Here is a 17524-nt window from a genome sequence, read left to right as displayed (position 1 = left end):
GGTAAGCGGGAGAGCCGAGACGCCCCGCCAGCCGCGGCCCTACGCCCTGAGGTGCGGGTAGGCGGAGGAGTCCGCGCTCCGTGCCGCGCCGTGCGGTGCCGCTCTGTACGTAAGCGTCTGTCTGCCTGTCCCCGGCCTCTCTGGCTGCTCCCTCGCTCCGCACTGATTTATTTTCTCCTCTCCTTCCCTTTGGCCGCGGCACGTCTCCCGCTTTTGTCGTCCCCTCCCTCCCAGCCCTTGGCGGGGCCGTTGACAGTAAATTCGCGATGGCCTCCGCCGGTATAAACGCAGCCCAGGTGGGTTTAGGTTGTCTGTCACGGGAAGTTAAAGTTGTTCCTAAACGTGCCCTGCTCTTGCCCTTTCCTGCCTGTGAAGAAGGAAGTGTTACCTCGCTGGCTGCGTGACAAGATGTTCTGGAGCACCTTGTGAATCTCTGTTCTCTGTCCCCACGGGCAGCCTAGTTCCCAGATGGCCAACTCCCAGAACGGCCGGAACCCACGCAAAGGACGGATCCTGGGCTTCATCGACGCCATTCAGGATGCTGTGGGCCCCCCCAAGCAGGCAGCTGCCGACCGAAGGACTGTGGAGAAGACCTGGAAGCTCATGGACAAAGTGGTGAGTGTGTATGTGTGCGTGCTGGGCGAAGAATGGGGACATTTAAACAGATGCACGTGGGGAAACAGCATCTTCCTATAGCTTCAGTTGCCGTGCTCTTCGTGCTATGGAAAGTAAGGAGGACTTCTTCAGTCTTAAGTTATTTAAGCATGGTTCATTCTTTTTTTTTTTTCTTCCTCTTTCCTGTGGCCTCCGGCTATGTGTTTTTTTTATTTAAACTTGGTTTGTGTTGGGAAAACAAATATGTGTGTTTGCCTCAGGCTATTGTTATTTTCAGATCCCTTAAAATGACTCAAACTTGAAAAGCTGAGCTGTCCTAACAAGAAACTGCTTAACTTGGTCTTGTAATCACGTATTCTGTGTGTTTTGCGTTGGATCACGTTGTTAGTCTGCAAACAAGACCTCTGAAGCATGAAACGTAGTTAAGCTCATCGTCCTGTGAGACGTACTTATGATGGTAATGTAGATACGTTTGTGCTTTTAGGAATGTGTGTGGGGACTGGGAGATGTCACTCATTGTCAGTTCTGTAAACAGATTTGTATGGCACACCTAACTTCTCAGTGTGTGCTCTGCATTTTTATGATTTTTAAAGTACTTTAAATTTTCATTCTGGAACTAGTAATACACTCTATCAAAAGTTATTTTTAAGAAAACAGGAGGATAGACTTCAGTTTTCTAGATCTTCTCCTATGTCCCTGAACCAGCCCCAGAAATTTTGTTTAGCATTATTTGAGATAAAACATCGCTGTAGATTAGCTAGGAGAGTTTCTTATCAATGATAGGAATGGTTTGATTTATAGCACGGATAGCTGTTCAGGAGGTGAAGGCGCTCTATTTTGTGTATGAGTGATGCTTGACAGCTTCCTCTTGAAGCTGTTAGCCTTAGGTCCTTAAATCAAGTGTTATTATTTCTTAACTTCAGGAATTAGTTGTAACTGTTTGCTTTCCCTGTGGCTCTTCTGAAATGCAGGTGTTCAACACCTCTTGAAGTTCCACAGTAGTTAAATTGCTATAGCAGGGGGAGTTAATTTAAAATAAGGGGCCTTGATGAGTGATGATTTGGAAGTATTTGACTTTTTTTTTTTTAAGCTAAAGAATAGCTGTGGTATTTCTACCACAATTTCTGACAATGAGTATAAACTTAAAAAACAACCTTTATTCAAATGGTATTGTAGGAATCGATCACAGAATCACAGAATTGTAGGGGTTGGAAGGGACCTCTAGAGATCATCGAGACCAACCCCCCAAATCAACACAGAGTCTTTGGCATTTTCCTGTTACTGATTAGGATGCTGTAAACAGTGAGGATCTTGTATTGAGAAGTGCAAATATAAACCCTTGGAAGCAGGCACTTTTCTTTGGTAGAGGGAAGTTTTCTGCTTGTAAACCAAGAACCTAATGTGTCATTGCTGAAGCCATGTGGGGAATGTACAGCTTAATTTACAAGTCTGTATTGTACAGTTGTCCTTGGGTTGTCTGTGTGTCCACAAATACCAGAAAATCTTAAGCCCAGTGCTTGGACTTGCAGATTACTTTTACTCATTTATTATAGGGTAACTTTATTTGTTGACAGAGCATTGGAGCAGCCAGCAAGGCCTGTTCTGTAAAATTCACTGGGAAGGCTGGACACTGTACTGTGCTTTCTTTTTTTCATTTTACTGGATAAGTGTCCTCAATTTGGATCTTTAATGTATCCTCTTTATGCTGCTCTCAGTTAATCAAATTTTATTTCCAAATTATATTAAAGTATACCAGACAGGATGATGTCATAGTGTGAGAATGCTGTAGCTTTCTGCTTGAATTTTTAGTGTTTGGTGCTTAGAGTGAAAGGATGTGTTTGAGTAAATTTAATATGTTGGCAAACAAATTTAAGTCACAGCCTCATGTGACAGTAGGCACAGGAAGACCATTTTGTCATCTGCCTAAATTCAAAACCAAGGATTAAAGTCAGAAATAGAAACCTGCTCATTCAAGTGTTTCTTCAAATCCCATTTTTGCAGCATATCCCATGACTGATGTCTGTGGTTATTCACTGATAAAATTAATACCTAGTGAAGGCAGTAGGCTATGCAAAGTCAGTGGGATGCCACCCAAGGTAAGATTGTGGCTTTGAGGTCTGTTTTTGCTTCTTGTAATAACAGTCATCATTCTTGTTTGTTCTTTGTCTATAATAGCTGTGATAACCATTGTTTAGCTATGGTTAGGTGGCTAAAGTTTTCTCCCATTCTAAAGATAATAGTGAAAGGGAAGATGAAAACAAAGCAAAGCTGTTATTTGACCAAAGGATGGAAAAAGAGTAGTCTTAAAAACTAGAAGCAGAGCTCAGTTTCTCCCAGTTTACATTTCCTTCCCTCCTTCCATTCTGTACCTTTCCTTGCATGCTCTCTGCTTTTCCCTCTATTAGTAGGTGGTGTCACCTGTATGAATTATTTGTCTTCAACAATAAGATATTAACCATGACCACCAATGTTGGCATTTTATAAGATGGGTTTAATGGTGTATGTAAAAGCTCTGCCTAATGAATTTAAAACCTTGAAACTAGGAATGCATTACTACTGGAAGATGATGGTTATCTTGGGAAGAACTTTGAGAGAGAATGTCTGTTACATAAAGCATGGGAGCAGTTCATTTAATTTACTGCTCTGGCTGTTTAGACTTGGCAGTGCTATTGTGCATGTTATACTATGGTGGGTGTTAAGCTGGTGGAATTGTGACATGTTCTGAACAGGACTTTTTTTTTAAATAGGAATATTAGAGGAACTTTTAATCATTTTTTCAGTACTTTAAGACATTGGCTCAGAAAATGATGCTTTCTACTGGGAAGGTTGACAAAAGGAAGTGTTTGCGTGCTCTCTTTTGACTCACCTAGTTGTTTGACATTGCAAATAAGGATTTGCTCTTTTACTAATTATCCAAGAACAAATTGGAATGTATCTCCAAAGCTTATACTACTGACCTAGTGAGTAAAAGAAGTATTACTGTTGTAACTTAGTAAGCAGTGTTTTTTCCTTTAAACTGATATTGCCAATAAACAAGTTTTCAAATGAATATGAGCAGCTAGAGTGCAGTTCAACAGCTTAAAACCCTGTGCCGATTGCGTGTTCTTTGCAACAGAGTGATTGTTACATTAATGCACAACCTTGCAAATCCATTAAATGTGGTTGTTCCAAAAGGGATCTAGAAAAGGAAATCAACAGTCATAACCACAGTATTTTTCAGCATATTACCTGTTGAAGTTGATATGAAGTTCTATGTCTGCATAGATTATTTGTGGATAAGAATTTAAATAGAGAAATGGAAGCTTCTCCTTTCCTGATTGGAACAAAGCATAAATGACTCTCCAAAGTCAGGTGTTCCTCTGTGTATATAATGTAAGCATTGTTACTTTGTATTCTACCATCATGGAAACATATTGTACGGTTGCGACATGATAGATGTTCAACTACTGCTTACTGCTTGCTCAGCTGAAAAGATTGGTCACTTCCAAATATATGTTGATGAGAAGCCTTCTTTTGGGGGAATCATAGAATCCTTAGACTTGGAAAGGACCGTTAAAGGCCATCTAGTCCAACTCTCCAGGAATGAACAGGGACATCTACAGATAGATTAGGTTGCAGAGCCTTGTTCAGCTTGGCTTTGAAGTTCTCCAGGGACGGGGCATCCAACACATCTCTGGGCAACCAGTTCCAGTGCCCCCTCCCCACCCCCTCTCCCCCCGGACTGTAGAAGACTCTTTTCCTTGTATCTAACCTAAATCTCTTTAAGCTTGAAAGCGTTTTTTCTTGTCCTATCAGAACAGGCCTTGCTGAAGAGTCCATCCCCTTCTTTCCCTTAACTCTCCTTTAGATACTGGATGGCCACTATCAGGTCATCTTAGAGCCTTCTCTTCTCCTGGCTGAACAGCCCCTGCTCTCTTAGCTTGTCCTCATAGAAGAGGTGTTTTATCCCTTGGATCATTTTTGTGGCCCTCCTCTGGACACGTTCCAATAGGTTTGTGTCTCTCCTGTACGGAGGGTTCCACATGTGGATGCAGTACACCAAGTGAGGCCCTGCCAGTGCCAAACAGGGGCAGGATCAGCTCCCTTGTGCTGCTGGCCACACTTCTTTTGATGCAGCCCAGGATACAGTTTGCTTTCTGGGCTGTGAAGGCACACTGCTGGCTCATGTCCAGCTTGGCATCTACCAGTAACCCCAGGTCCTTTTCAATAGGGCTGTGCTCAATCCTTTCATCTTCCAGCTTGTCCCCTAGTGTAGTGGATATTGCCTTGACTCAGGTGCAAAACCTTGCACTTGCCTTTGTTGATCCTCATGAGGTTCTCTTGGACCCACTGCTCAAACCTGTCTAGGTCCATCTGGATGGTATCGCATCCTCCTGAAGTGTTGAACACACCCCACAGTGGAAAATAAAATTCATTCCATTTAATGTAATTTCTGGCAGGAATGAAGTATATGTTGAAGGAGTGTCATCCTTGCACTTCATTTATTTTCTTGATTCACTCCTCTTTTGTTATGTTTGTATAATTGATAGCATTGTGTGTTGTGTTTTTTTTTTTTCCTGAAGAATTGTTTTGGTATCTTATGAGCTTCCCTTATGCTGTGTTATTTAGAAATGCTTTTTAATACTTTGACTTTTTTTTGTACAGTGTGGCAGAAAATTCTAGATCAGTAGAGGTTTTTAAGGTGTAGTTTTGGAAGTGTAAGAGCACTGATGCTCTGATTGTTTAGTCCATTCAAAGCAGCTGAAAACAGAGTTTAGCAGATCTACTTGTTAAATACTGTTTTAGTTGTTGCTTTCCTTTCTTTGTCCTTGACTAGCATTAGGTGTTTCAACAGATTATGATGGGGCTGCTATACTTTGCTTGAGTAAAAGTTATTTTGTCATACCATTGCAAGGCTTTCAACTTTGCAGTAAAAAGTGAATAGAAGTTACAGCTTTCTGAAAGAAGTCCATTGCCTCAAAGAGAAGGGCTATCCATTATTTCCATATCTGAAGATGTTATGGAATAAAGCTTTAAATCTGCAGTCGAGTATGTTCAATTTGAAGACTAGCTTTTTTGTGCATGTCTTTGGGAGAAAAATGTTAGTGTAGTGTTTTTCTTTTCTTTTCTTTTCTTTTTTCCCCCTGTGGGGACTAGAGTATGCTTGTCCAGAGATATTTGAGCTAAATGTTTCAAAGTCTGTTTCTGTTAGATTAGGGCAATCTTCTAGTTATTCACAGATAGAATTGCACTCTATTGCCATATACTTGAATTTACAATGAGATAGTGGAAGGAGCTTACCCTTTCCTAGTTTACTTCAATGGGAGAAACATTTCTTAGTAACTCACTACCTGATTGCTGCTTTTTTTTTTTTTGAGACTGCTTGCTAAATATATACATGCTTGCTTTTAGTCACAACAATACACAAATCGTGCAGTGATATGATTCATGTCTGCTGCTGAAATGTTGGTGAGGACCATTCTGTAAAATGTAGTATGGAGATTTTTATTTTTGTTACTTTGTTTTGCTTTGAGTTCTGTTTTCTTTTGAAGAAAGGTATGTACACCACTTCTGTGGATTGGTAAATCTTTTGCGTCAGCAGCTGTCATTTCTTATTGCTTGCTTTTAATTGTGAACTGCTGTAGTACGTGTCAGGACATCCTGACTCTGGAAACCATATGGTTTACCAGCCATTTCTTTACAAACTGACTTCCTTTGGGCTGAAACCTTGTGCACTCTATAAAGGCAAAGAAAGCCTTGTACTACTTCACTGGCCCCCTAACTCTAACTAAAAATTAGCTTTCTTTTTTTCCTTCCACTGGGAATGCATGAAACTAGTCAAGCTGTCCAATACAAATTTTTTTGTATGATTTTCTTTCTTAAAGACCTGTTCTGGAGATAAGAGTTCTGCTAATGTTCTGCATTTATTTTTATAAGTTGAAGAGAAGACATAATTTGGTAAACCTTGACCACAGGATCTTGTTCTGATGTGTGTGTGTGTGTGTGTGTGTGTGTGTGACTAATATCACTAGACTGAAAAATACTTTCTAGAACATCTGAAAGAGAAAATAATTCTTCACTTAAACTGGATGTTCTTTTTATGTTTGAATGGGACTCACTGTTTAAAATGCAACATTCAGCAGAAGCAATTTTTTTTTTATCCAGGATAAGCAATTATTTTTAATTGTAATTTAGTATATACAAAGCCATTTACATTCTGCTTGTTGACACATCTGATTGAAAATACAGACTTCAGAAAGAGAGCTAATTCTTTGATCATGAGATTTAAGAAAAGTGAGGATAAATAAGCAATTAAAATGATTGCAGCCTTCCCTGCTTGTAGTCTCTTCTCATTGCTGATTGTTTTCCTGAGTAAATATTTTCGTCCTTTAAGCTGTTATTTTTTGTTACTGTGCTCCTTGCTCCAGAAGGCAGTAACATCTAATCAGTGATATTGATTGGTGGCATCTGTAGTTTGCTTTGAGAGAATGTCTATCTTTATTGATTCACGTTTTTATTAAATCATAAGTTGCAGAAAACTGAAGTTCACACGAAAAAGGTTTGCAATTTTCATAAGGGTTTATCTGGAAAAAATTTATCTTTGGGATTGCAGTTCTTTCCTAGCTGTACTACAAAAAGAAATTCATGTGTTCTACATATATGACTTCCAAATCTGTCTGCACATGTGAATTCTTTGCTCGTATTTCAGAAATCTCCTTAAAGAATTCTGTCTGTCTGTCAGCTTAATTTTAGCATAACAAAAATAAAATTTGTGATCTCCTGTTTAAGTCTCTCGTTAGTTCCTTTCTTCATCACTCAGGCAACTCACTTAGCTTTAAAAATAACAGTTCAAGTGTTTCTGAATCCTTCAGAGCAAGTGTGATCTTCTGTATCTATTTATTCTTTTAAAACTTATCCAGGAGTTGCTATGTTGTCCATCAGTAAGTTCAGGTTTCCTTGTCTGACTTTTAAAGAATACCACCATATCTGACCTATGTTCTTTGACAATGTTACTGTGGGCATCTGCTAACCCACAGATTGTGTGATGTTTTATTCTGATAACGTTTTCTTTATCACGTTAAATATAAACATCTTTTCCAAGTCTCTTGCAGTTGTGGTTTGCAGCTCTAGAATTCATCGCTCACTCATGAGGTTACCAAACATCCTTATGCTTTGCTTCTTTTTATTCCCTTCCAGCTTTCTCCTCATCTTAGGAGGAATTCCTTTATGATCCACTTAAAATATTCTGTAGCTTGCCTTGAAGACCTTCTTTACTGTTTATACCTAGAAATATTTAGCACACTCACTACCATGTTGAACTGTGCTGTGTTCATGTCCTTGTGTTTGCCTGTATCCATCTGCTGTCTTTTTGTTTCCCACCAAGACTAAATTTCTCTGTGGGAAGGACTATCTCTTTTACAGTACATCAGATGGATTTCTGAGCCATTACTTGGTCTAGTATGTGGAAGAGCAGTATAAATCACTGAAATAACAATGGATCAGTAGTATGAGGGAACTGTTGTGAATATTATGTTTTAAATACTTTCTTCGAATGGTATTTGTTTCTTCAGTACTAATGAGTTTGCACTGTGCTAGACGTACTTTTTTTTTTTTCACTTGTCAATGCTTGACTTCTGTCCGTTCTTCCATCTCCACTTCTCTAATCACAGTTACCCAAATCTCATTGTGAGAGATGTTTTGGTATGTGTTTCGTTCTGAGAAAGAAATAATTATGTTTTTACTTGACTGTTTGTAACCCATGAAAATCTGTTAGTTCTTAATGATGTAGGTTAAGAAATGGGGAGAGGAGCTAGCAATACAGATTTGAGTTTAGAAAGGGATCTATATGAAACAATAATCCTCCCTGCCTCCCCCTCTCCCTGAAATGGTAAAAAGTGTGCACTTTTTTGAAGTTGATACGTTACTAGGAATAGGAGTTGTCTTTCAGCAGTATTAAGAAGCTTTTACAACCTTGTTAATTATCTCAATAAGCCTGTTAGATATCTCAAAAGAATTGTCAAAGTCACTAATATACACTGTGATACCCATATGATACCCATATGATACCCATAATATTTTTATATGCCATGGGCTTATTTTTCTTATGGATATGTGCACACATATGTACACACATGTAGAACATATCCCTCTGCAGTGTTTTAGCTGAGCTTGGGTAACTCAATTATATCAATACAATAGTGTTCAAAGCCTGTTAGTTTTGATTCCTTCACTTTCTACAGAACAAACTACCAGATAATATTAGGTAGCAAAGACATAATTAAATATGGATGCATTCTGGAAACAAAAAACAGTACCACCTTCTTTCAGAAACATTTCCAGTGAAGACTGAATTCGAATAAAAGTATTCAATTCATCTGAAGCTTATTTTTTTTTTTCTTTGAATACATTATTCAATTATTTTTTTGTGCCATTTAGGAAGGTAATGATTCCAGGTCTGAGACCAGGTTATTTTTCTATTACTATGAAACCTCTCTTAGCATGACTTGCAATACTGTGTTTTGCTAGTATACTTCCTGGCATACAGTGGGCAGGCAAAGTTTTTCTTCCTTTAAAAGCTATATAAGCAAACTATGTTTGTCATAAATGTGACAGCATTATGTCAAACTTGATTTCCTTTGACATCAGGGGCTATGTTGAGATTTCATGGAATATAAATGAGGAAGGGCTTAATTCTTCATTTCTGAAAGCTGGATGAACGTGCTTGTGCATTTTTAAGATGTCAGGTCTTTTTTTACCCCCAACATATTTATTGTCTTTTAAAATTCACTTATTTTTGCTTCTAGGTAAGACTGTGCCAAAACCCGAAACTTCAACTCAAAAACAGCCCCCCTACATTCTTGACATTTTACCAGACACCTATCAGCATTTGCGACTTATACTGAGCAAATACGATGACAACCAAAAACTTGCACAACTCAGTGAGAATGAGTATTTTAAAATCTACATTGATAGTCTCATGAAAAAGTCGAAACGGGCTATCAGACTCTTCAAAGAAGGAAAGGAAAGAATGTATGAGGAGCAGTCGCAGGACAGGTAAGAGAGACATTTAAATATAAAGTAGATTTTCTGTCTGCATACTTAACACTGTTTGTCTGCAGATATTGTATCTTGACATTTTTAATCACTTAAAGAACAGAACTATTTATTGTTTGGATTCATTGACCCTGCATGTCAAACAATAATTTGCTGCATTTGTTCTGCTGTGTGCTCTTATCTGTCACTTTGTGACCTTTAAAACTAAGAACATTTCCTTCATAAAACATTAATTTCAGTGTAATTACTTGTTCATGAGCCCTTACAGTATGTAGTTATCTCTGTGGCAGAGAGTGAGTGACTGGTATCTTGTCTGAGCTTGACCTCCCTAACTCACTCCTTAAAACTAAGGGAGTCATAATGGATGTTGACATACAGCTTTCACAAGTGGTGAATTGGAACAAAATATTATTCATGTTTTTGAGATGCTGCACACTATTAGCATAAGGTGATGCTAATGTTAGTCAGAGCTGAGAAGTCTGTTCAGAAACCTAATGGATTCCTGATTTGCAGTGTTTCCATTTTAATAATCAGGATGAGTGTCTACTTTGTGTACTGTTTCAGTAGTGGGTAAGATGGTTATTAATATTTAATATTGGTATATATACTTTTCAAAATGATATTTCAAGGATTTCTGTGGAAAAATCTGCAGTTTTGTTTTGAGAAGGGATACAGCTGTGATGTGACAATTGGCATCTGTCATTTGTGATATATATTTAGACCTATAGACGGTGAATGGACAGATTGTATCCCTGCTGTTCTATCTGCACCTGAGCATACAGATAAGTTCGTGGTATAGTTTTACTGCTGGTGAAAATGGTGGTAGAAGCAGTGAAACGTCCACCTTACTGTAAATGTCACTGCTGTTATGTTTGAGTGATGTGTGTGTTTTTTCCACATCTTCAGTAATGATTGTAACTATTCAGTATACTGTGGCAGTCCTACTGTGCTTGATAACTGACCTGAAGCTTGCTTACCATGCAAGGATTTTTATTTTTGGGAAGTATTTGAAGACCCTTCAATTGTGAAGATGCTTAATGCAGTTTACCTGATAGGAACAAAAATGCAGTTCAGACTACTTGAGTGATGAGTGTAGATCTTAATGTGTTCTTTTTGAATTCCTAAGTACAATAAAAGCATTCACTTAGATGCAACCTTACTAGAAGTTCTGGAAGAATTGCTCAGCACTGTGTCTATGGTGTCTTCCTTTAATAACCTGTATTTGTTGTACGTACAAAAGGCATTGTGTTGCAAAGGAAATAAAAACTTTTATGGTAAGGGAAATTTGACATAAATGACTGCATTGTGTAAATAGGTTTTATTTTAACTTCCCTATGGTGCACAAACCACAGATTTATTTGTGGATTTACTTCCAGTTAGCAATAAATTAAAGCCAGTTTCAGTGTAACTTTTTCAAAAACAGTCTGCCATAAGTACTGAGCAGTCATCTAAAACAATGTTCCAGGAGCTCTATCTAGTTGTTAGAACTGCTGAATTGTCTTCTTTCCAATGTCCCACTTCCCTTTCTGCATAAGAGTGACAGTGATGATTCAAGGATGTCTTATGTAAAGCAGGCCGTTCTTGAAGAAGGTGCAGTTAGTGTATTTACTGTCATTTATTGGGCTCATTTTCATGAGGTGATTGGAGAGGAAGGATTTTAAAACAAAACATAATAATGAAGTACAATTGCTCACATTGCTCTTTAAATTTGTATTAGGGAAGGTGATAGTTATAATGCCAGAATGATACAGAGTTTGAAGCTTGAGGAAGGAAATGTAATAGAAATGTTTTTTGTGCTAAAACTGCTAGATGTGCTTCCTCCATAAGGCAGATTCTGATGTACAGTAGAAACTAAGGCTAGAATGTTTAAACAAAAGAATAACAGAGGCATTGTTTCAGCAGTTTATCCTTGTGCCTTTGTAAGTTAAATACACATGTCTGTGACTTAAGTGTCACTTCTTCATCTCCTGACAACGTTTTGTCTGTATGCATGTCCCAGTTTTAAGTTGAATGAAGGTACACTTATTTGCTCAAGCCCTGTGACTAGGTATCTGCTTCCTCATCTGTGCTTTGACACACTTAATCATTTAAACTCTTGATAAGCTAGTAAAGGAAGCTGTCTATTTAGCTTCTTCACTTCAAAATGTTTGTGTAAAGTAGTTTAATTGCTAACTCTATAAAGAAAGCATACAAGTCATCACTTAAGTATTTTTCAAGATGTTTTTTAAAAAGGCAGTCAGATTGAAGTGTAGTCGATATTTAAAAAAAAAGAAAAAGCCTTTGATATGATGACACCTGGCTAGTTTTTCTGGTTTTCAATCTTGCTTTCCTGTTTTGTTTTCTATTAGTGTCTGTGTGAGAGGTGGATAGAAAGGTCATTGCTGGGGGCCATAGGGTGGGGGGAGCAACTGGCTCCATTTGGAAATGTTCTCTCTCTATATATTTAAATGATGTGCTTGTTAATCTACCAGTGCTATTGAATAATCTTGTAACTTTTTATAACGATGGTACAATTAGGAACCAGAGAGAGCCAATATACGTGTGATTTTTGTCTTAACTCTGTTAACACAGAAGTTTATTGAACAACTTCATTAATTTTAGTTCTCAGAGATGCTGTGAATGAAATAGGGTAGGATATAGGCAGGATACCTATAAATGAGTAAAACCAAGAACCTAGGTTGTAGCACTGCTGCCTTTCTACATTCTATGCCAGCATATGTGATGGGCATTTGAGTGGTTGGTGCCCACTTTTTTGTTTAAGACAAATCCTAGAAAGCAGAGCGTGTATGGGCTTACAAGTTATCTTTCACATACATGAATTTTACCCGCTTTCTGGATTTGGTGTCTAGCTTAAAATTATATCCTCCTGCTTCATGAGGTAAAAGTTAATATTAAATAAGTTCTGTTAGCTTTACCAGGCACAGTTTACATAGAAGTTTTTCTAAGTATAAAGTAGTTTAAAGACTTGTCATTGATTTTATTTTTAAAAATTATCAACACTGAATTAAGATTATTGAATCAAGTTGAATCTACTTAAGACATTTCTATTTCTTTTAAGGGTCTTTTGCTCTTTTTTCCTTTGTTCTTTGGGAAGGAATTATTTCTGTGAAGTCTAAACTTCCATTTGTCTTCTGGACACGTTTCTGAAACGCAGCAAAAGTAGATATTGTGGGTAGGCAGTTCTTACACATAAATTTTTGCTAGGTGTTGAAAGCAGGCACATAAGTTACAGTGGTAAGAATAGAGGAGAAATAAAGTAACAACTGGGAGATTACATTTGGATTCATTCAAGATGTTGAAATGTGAGTCTTTGAAACTAACAAAACTTTTTCTCAGTAAGGGAGACAAACGTGAGCTTCCCTGTGGTTACCTATGGATTGTGTCCTTGGAAGGGTACATCTTGAGATGGAACTTGCTAACTGTCTACTTCAGCATTTCTGGGATGAGTGAAAATGTGAAACCAATGTGTGTATGTATTTTATAAATTTTCTAAGTACTACTTGATTCAACCTGAGCTGGTTGGCTACTTGGCTTTAAATTGCATTACAGAGGTGGAATTGGACAACAATATGAATATTAAGTTGTGGGCAACACAGCTAAAGCTGAAAAGGTTATAGAAGCAATGAGGTTGGTTTGAGGGTGAAGTAGGAGGGTAATCAAGAAAGTAGGAAGATAATCAAGAAAGACACTCAAGATGATCACAGCATTCCCCTTTCCTACAGAAGGTATAAATTCACTTGCTCATTTGGCTGCTTGTTATCTTGAAAGAAACTGCCTGCTTCTAGATTATGTCTTAAGTGTTTTGTTAGTGAAGAGCTCTTACTTTCTGTTTTCTTGGGAGATCTTTGTACCTCCAGGTCATGTAATAGTTCAGATTCTTCTTTTCCACTGTTCATGCGTTGCCTTGCCGTATGAAGCTGTGAATTAGTGTGTTTACAAGGTACTCCATTTTTTTTTTCCCTTCAGTTCGTATTGACACTTGAGTGCAGTTAAGGTTCTTGAATGAAGTCCCTGAACTGACATATCAAAGTACAGAGTATTCTTGGTAAAGACCTTTCTACTGCTTACTATTAAAGCACGGATTTGATAAGAATTTACGAGGCTTATAACTTGGCTAGCTTTGTAACTTGATTGCATCTCCAGACAGAGGAGACTGAAAAAAGAATAAGGAAGACTGTAATTCTAGTTTAAGATAACTTTCTTGGTCAGGTTAAGATTGTTTTGTTGATGGTTTTATTATTTTTTGAATCTGTCCCTTGTACTTATTAAATAATTGTAGTAGGTTTTTTAAAGAGCCAACTGACCATTGGTCAACCTCAGGTGAGAAACTTGATAGTTGTTGAATGGTAGCCTTCAGCAAGGTTTGAAACTGAAATTGTGTATTTTTTTTTTTTTTTTTTTTGTGTGTGAAAGCTATTAGCATTTTGAGAATCACCTGATTTGTCCATTTTCTACTCACTTTGTTTTGTTGGTCTTCAGTAAGTTGTGATCCGAAGACTGTCTTTAAGTACTACTGGTCTGTTGTCTAGCATGATCTCTAAACTTCTATACTATATCAACATTAGTTAGATAATAAACGTACTGATTGCTTTCTTTTAATCTTGCTGAAGTTGAACTAAAAAAAAAAATTAGTCCTTTCTTCCATTGTATGTAGGTATCTGTATTTTTTTTAGATTATTCCATCAGTACAGATTATGGAGAAGAAGCAGCAGCCTTGTCCTTGGGAAAAAAAGACAACTCTTTCTATATGTAACCTATAATATGACAATTAGCAGTGGAACTTGGTATATTAAAATGAAAAGGCTTCTGAGAGAAAAAAGGAGTGCATAAGTGATTGAATTGGGAGGAAAGGAAATGCGTTGTTCTTTTGAAAGCTTTTATATTATGTTGAGAATTTTTACTCCCTTCTCTCTCCATTTCATGTGATGCAAAACCAGATGTAAACCAAAAGAAATTCAATACATCCTTTGGCATACCTGAACCATATGAGTAACTGAGCTTTAAAGCAAATTCAGTAAAACGTACGCTACTTGCTATTTTTTGTTTTACTCTAAATTAAACAAGGAATGTTATACAAACAGGCCTTTAAGACAAAGAAACTCTTGTTGCAGTGGGCAGGTGAGAACATGTGGAAGTTACAGATGGTAAGGCAGTGTTATGACAGCTTGTTCTCAGTATAAAAGCAAATAGGTTGTGTGACTCCAATTTTAAGGCTGTATTTCAATTTTCAGGTGTTTTTGACCATTTTCAGTACTTGGGAGGGTGTTATTTTATAATAGTATTATTATCAAAATAGCATAGGGGCAACTACTTATTCATATTCCTGGGGAAGATGGGCTTTAAAACCACAGAAGATCCTAAGTAAGAAAAATAATGGTTTCTAATCATTAAAATTGATTTAGATCCTCTGTTCATATTGAGTTAATGAAAGACGGGTAATATGTGCTTCGCTTTTACATTGTGCTATATCATAAAATCAGATAGACCATGTGTTAATAGAAAATGCTCTTTTAGATGTTTTCTTGCAAGTAAGGTGATGCTGACATCTATGCAGAATTTATCTGGTTGTGAGGGAATATATGCAGTTCGATATACTCATTGTTGTGCTTAATACATTATACATTACACATTATTGTGTATAATAACTTGTACCTGTGAGAAATTTTGTATGGTAATACTGCCAAATTATGGTGTGCAGCATTTACACTCACTGTGTGTAGAGGTGAAACCTTTCAAAAAGTACCAAGTTGTGAGGAACTAATCCTCAAGTCTTGATCAAAAAATGAGGCTGAAACACATGCTTTCTGTAGGTAGAAACCTATAGTATGTAGCTGTACAGAATAGGAAATTACCCTAATCCGAAAAGAAAGGAAATTGAGTTCTGATGATCATTTATGATCACACGTGAAACTGAACTGAATTCAGAGAGAGAATGAGCTATTGATGGAGATGAAGATGGATGAAAATACCCATTGCATTTGTTGAAATGTGACGTAGAGTAGAGAGTACTTTGTAGTTGTTTGACAAAAGTAAGTTTCTGTTCTTCACATTCTGCTTTTTCTTCAACGTGAATTGAGTGAATTTGTTTATTGCCTTCAAAATGGCACAAGAGAGTTTGTGTAATTGTTTAGTAAGTTGCATGTACACAGGCCATTTTTGGTCAGTGGCTGCTCATTCTTCTTAATTGTTCTCACAGACTCTGTAATATTATGTATGCAATATACAGAATGTCTTTAAAGTTATTAATTGATATTGGAGGAATGAGGCTGAGGCTTTTTAATTCTAAAAGTAGGCTTACTGTGTTCTGCATAAAACATTTGTGATGCTGGTAATGTGTTGGTACGTTTCTTTTATTCTCTTAGATTGAAAAATTCTAAACAATATAATGGCCTGTTCTCTTTGAGCCAGCTCAGGTAGTTTGCTTGATTTGATAGATAGTACTAAACACAGCAGTTAAATAGAAACAGGTGAAATAACACCTAAAGTGTCATCAAAACCCAACAGAACATCATTAAGTTGTATCTGAAAAGAAGCATTATCTTAATATGTAATGAATAAAAAAAATAAATCAGTAAATGACTGTATATAAGAAATAACACTTCCCAATAGAGTGACTGGTTTGCTCTCATCAGCAACATGTATGTAGTGTATGTGAATAGTACTTTTTGAATGTTTTGATTTTGAGTGCAGCAAGGGTAGAGCTGAAGAATGCATTATTCAGATGGTGATTGGGCTGGAGGGAATGGCCTCAAGCTGCGCCAGGGGAGGTTCAGATTAGACATGAAGAAAAATTTCTTCTCTGAAAGAGTGATCAGGTACTCAGACAGGCTGCTTGGAGGAGTGGTTGAGTCACCATCCCTGCAGGTGTTCAAGAAACATTTAGATGTGTATGTACTAAGGGACATGGTTTAGTACCATAGTTTCCTTAGATTTCCCATGTCAGAATTATCCTGTTTTTAATGAAAGGTCTTAACTGTAATGTGCTTGTTAACCCTTTTTTTAATCTGTGTGAAGTGAAATATATAGGAGGATGTATAAGCAAATATCTTGTTAGATTAAAAAAAACTGGTGAACAAATAATTTGTAATATACTTGATCATAAAGATTGAGTTCATTGTTTTTTCTTGCATGTCTATTATGAAGGTAGATTTAATCATATGTTTTTCTAGTGTAATCTAACAATACACTAAAGGGGAACCGTAAATGTAGCAGATGTGTAAGAAACAAAGATTTGGGGAATATATAACAGATGATTGTAATCAATGGTGACATTTAATTCAACTAAGGTCCTCTCTCTATAAAGGGATCTCTTTATTAAAAAAAAAAAACAAACTTTCATTTGTTGTCATGCTATGGTCAGGCAATGCAAATTTAATTTCATCTTAATGTTAATAACTCTGGTGTATGTAAAGAATGAAGTTCTGAGCTGTATCTCATTTTATACGCTAGTCCCAGTCTTGCATCTATATTGCATAATATAAATATGCTCTTAATAGGAAGAATACAAAAAAATAAGCTATGGAAGTCTTATCACTTCCTCGTTAATTGTTCTCTACCTCTTGAGGCCTAAGTTATGTATAAAAATATGTGTTTAGATAGAAATGACTGAGAGTGGAGAAGATCTAGATGCTCTCAAAAAGTAGTTGGCATATTAAAGGATTATGTTAGACTCTGTGTTGGTGGCAGGAATAAAGGCTTGGTTAAATCTGGTGAGTTGAATTGGTGTATTTTAAAGAACCAGTTTAGTTATTCCCCGGGGGTCCAGCCTTCACTCTTTCTTTATTTGTTGACTAAGTTGTTCACAGAACTCAAACCCATGTACCTCCTAGAAAATCTGTGATCATTCCCTAACTTGCATAGGGGATTATTCTGTAAA

The 17524-nt window shown here is 37.0% G+C and overlaps 1 protein-coding gene across 1 annotated transcript in view; it reads left to right on the top strand.

The window, feature by feature from the left end:
* The first annotated feature begins 170 nt into the window (after positions 1-170).
* CBLB (Cbl proto-oncogene B) overlaps positions 171-17524 on the top strand; it is a 124475-nt gene continuing 107121 nt past the window's right edge. Inside the window, 4 exon segments of the mRNA XM_019619423.2 lie at positions 171-296; positions 457-615; positions 9399-9435; positions 9438-9648. Of these exon segments, the coding sequence (XP_019474968.1) occupies positions 267-296; positions 457-615; positions 9399-9435; positions 9438-9648 (437 nt within the window). The 5' untranslated portion in view covers positions 171-266.

This window comes from Meleagris gallopavo, chromosome 1 (assembly GCF_000146605.3).
Source record: "Meleagris gallopavo isolate NT-WF06-2002-E0010 breed Aviagen turkey brand Nicholas breeding stock chromosome 1, Turkey_5.1, whole genome shotgun sequence".
Classification (NCBI taxonomy): domain Eukaryota; kingdom Metazoa; phylum Chordata; class Aves; order Galliformes; family Phasianidae; genus Meleagris; species Meleagris gallopavo.
This window is presented reverse-complemented; position numbering and strand designations above follow the sequence as displayed.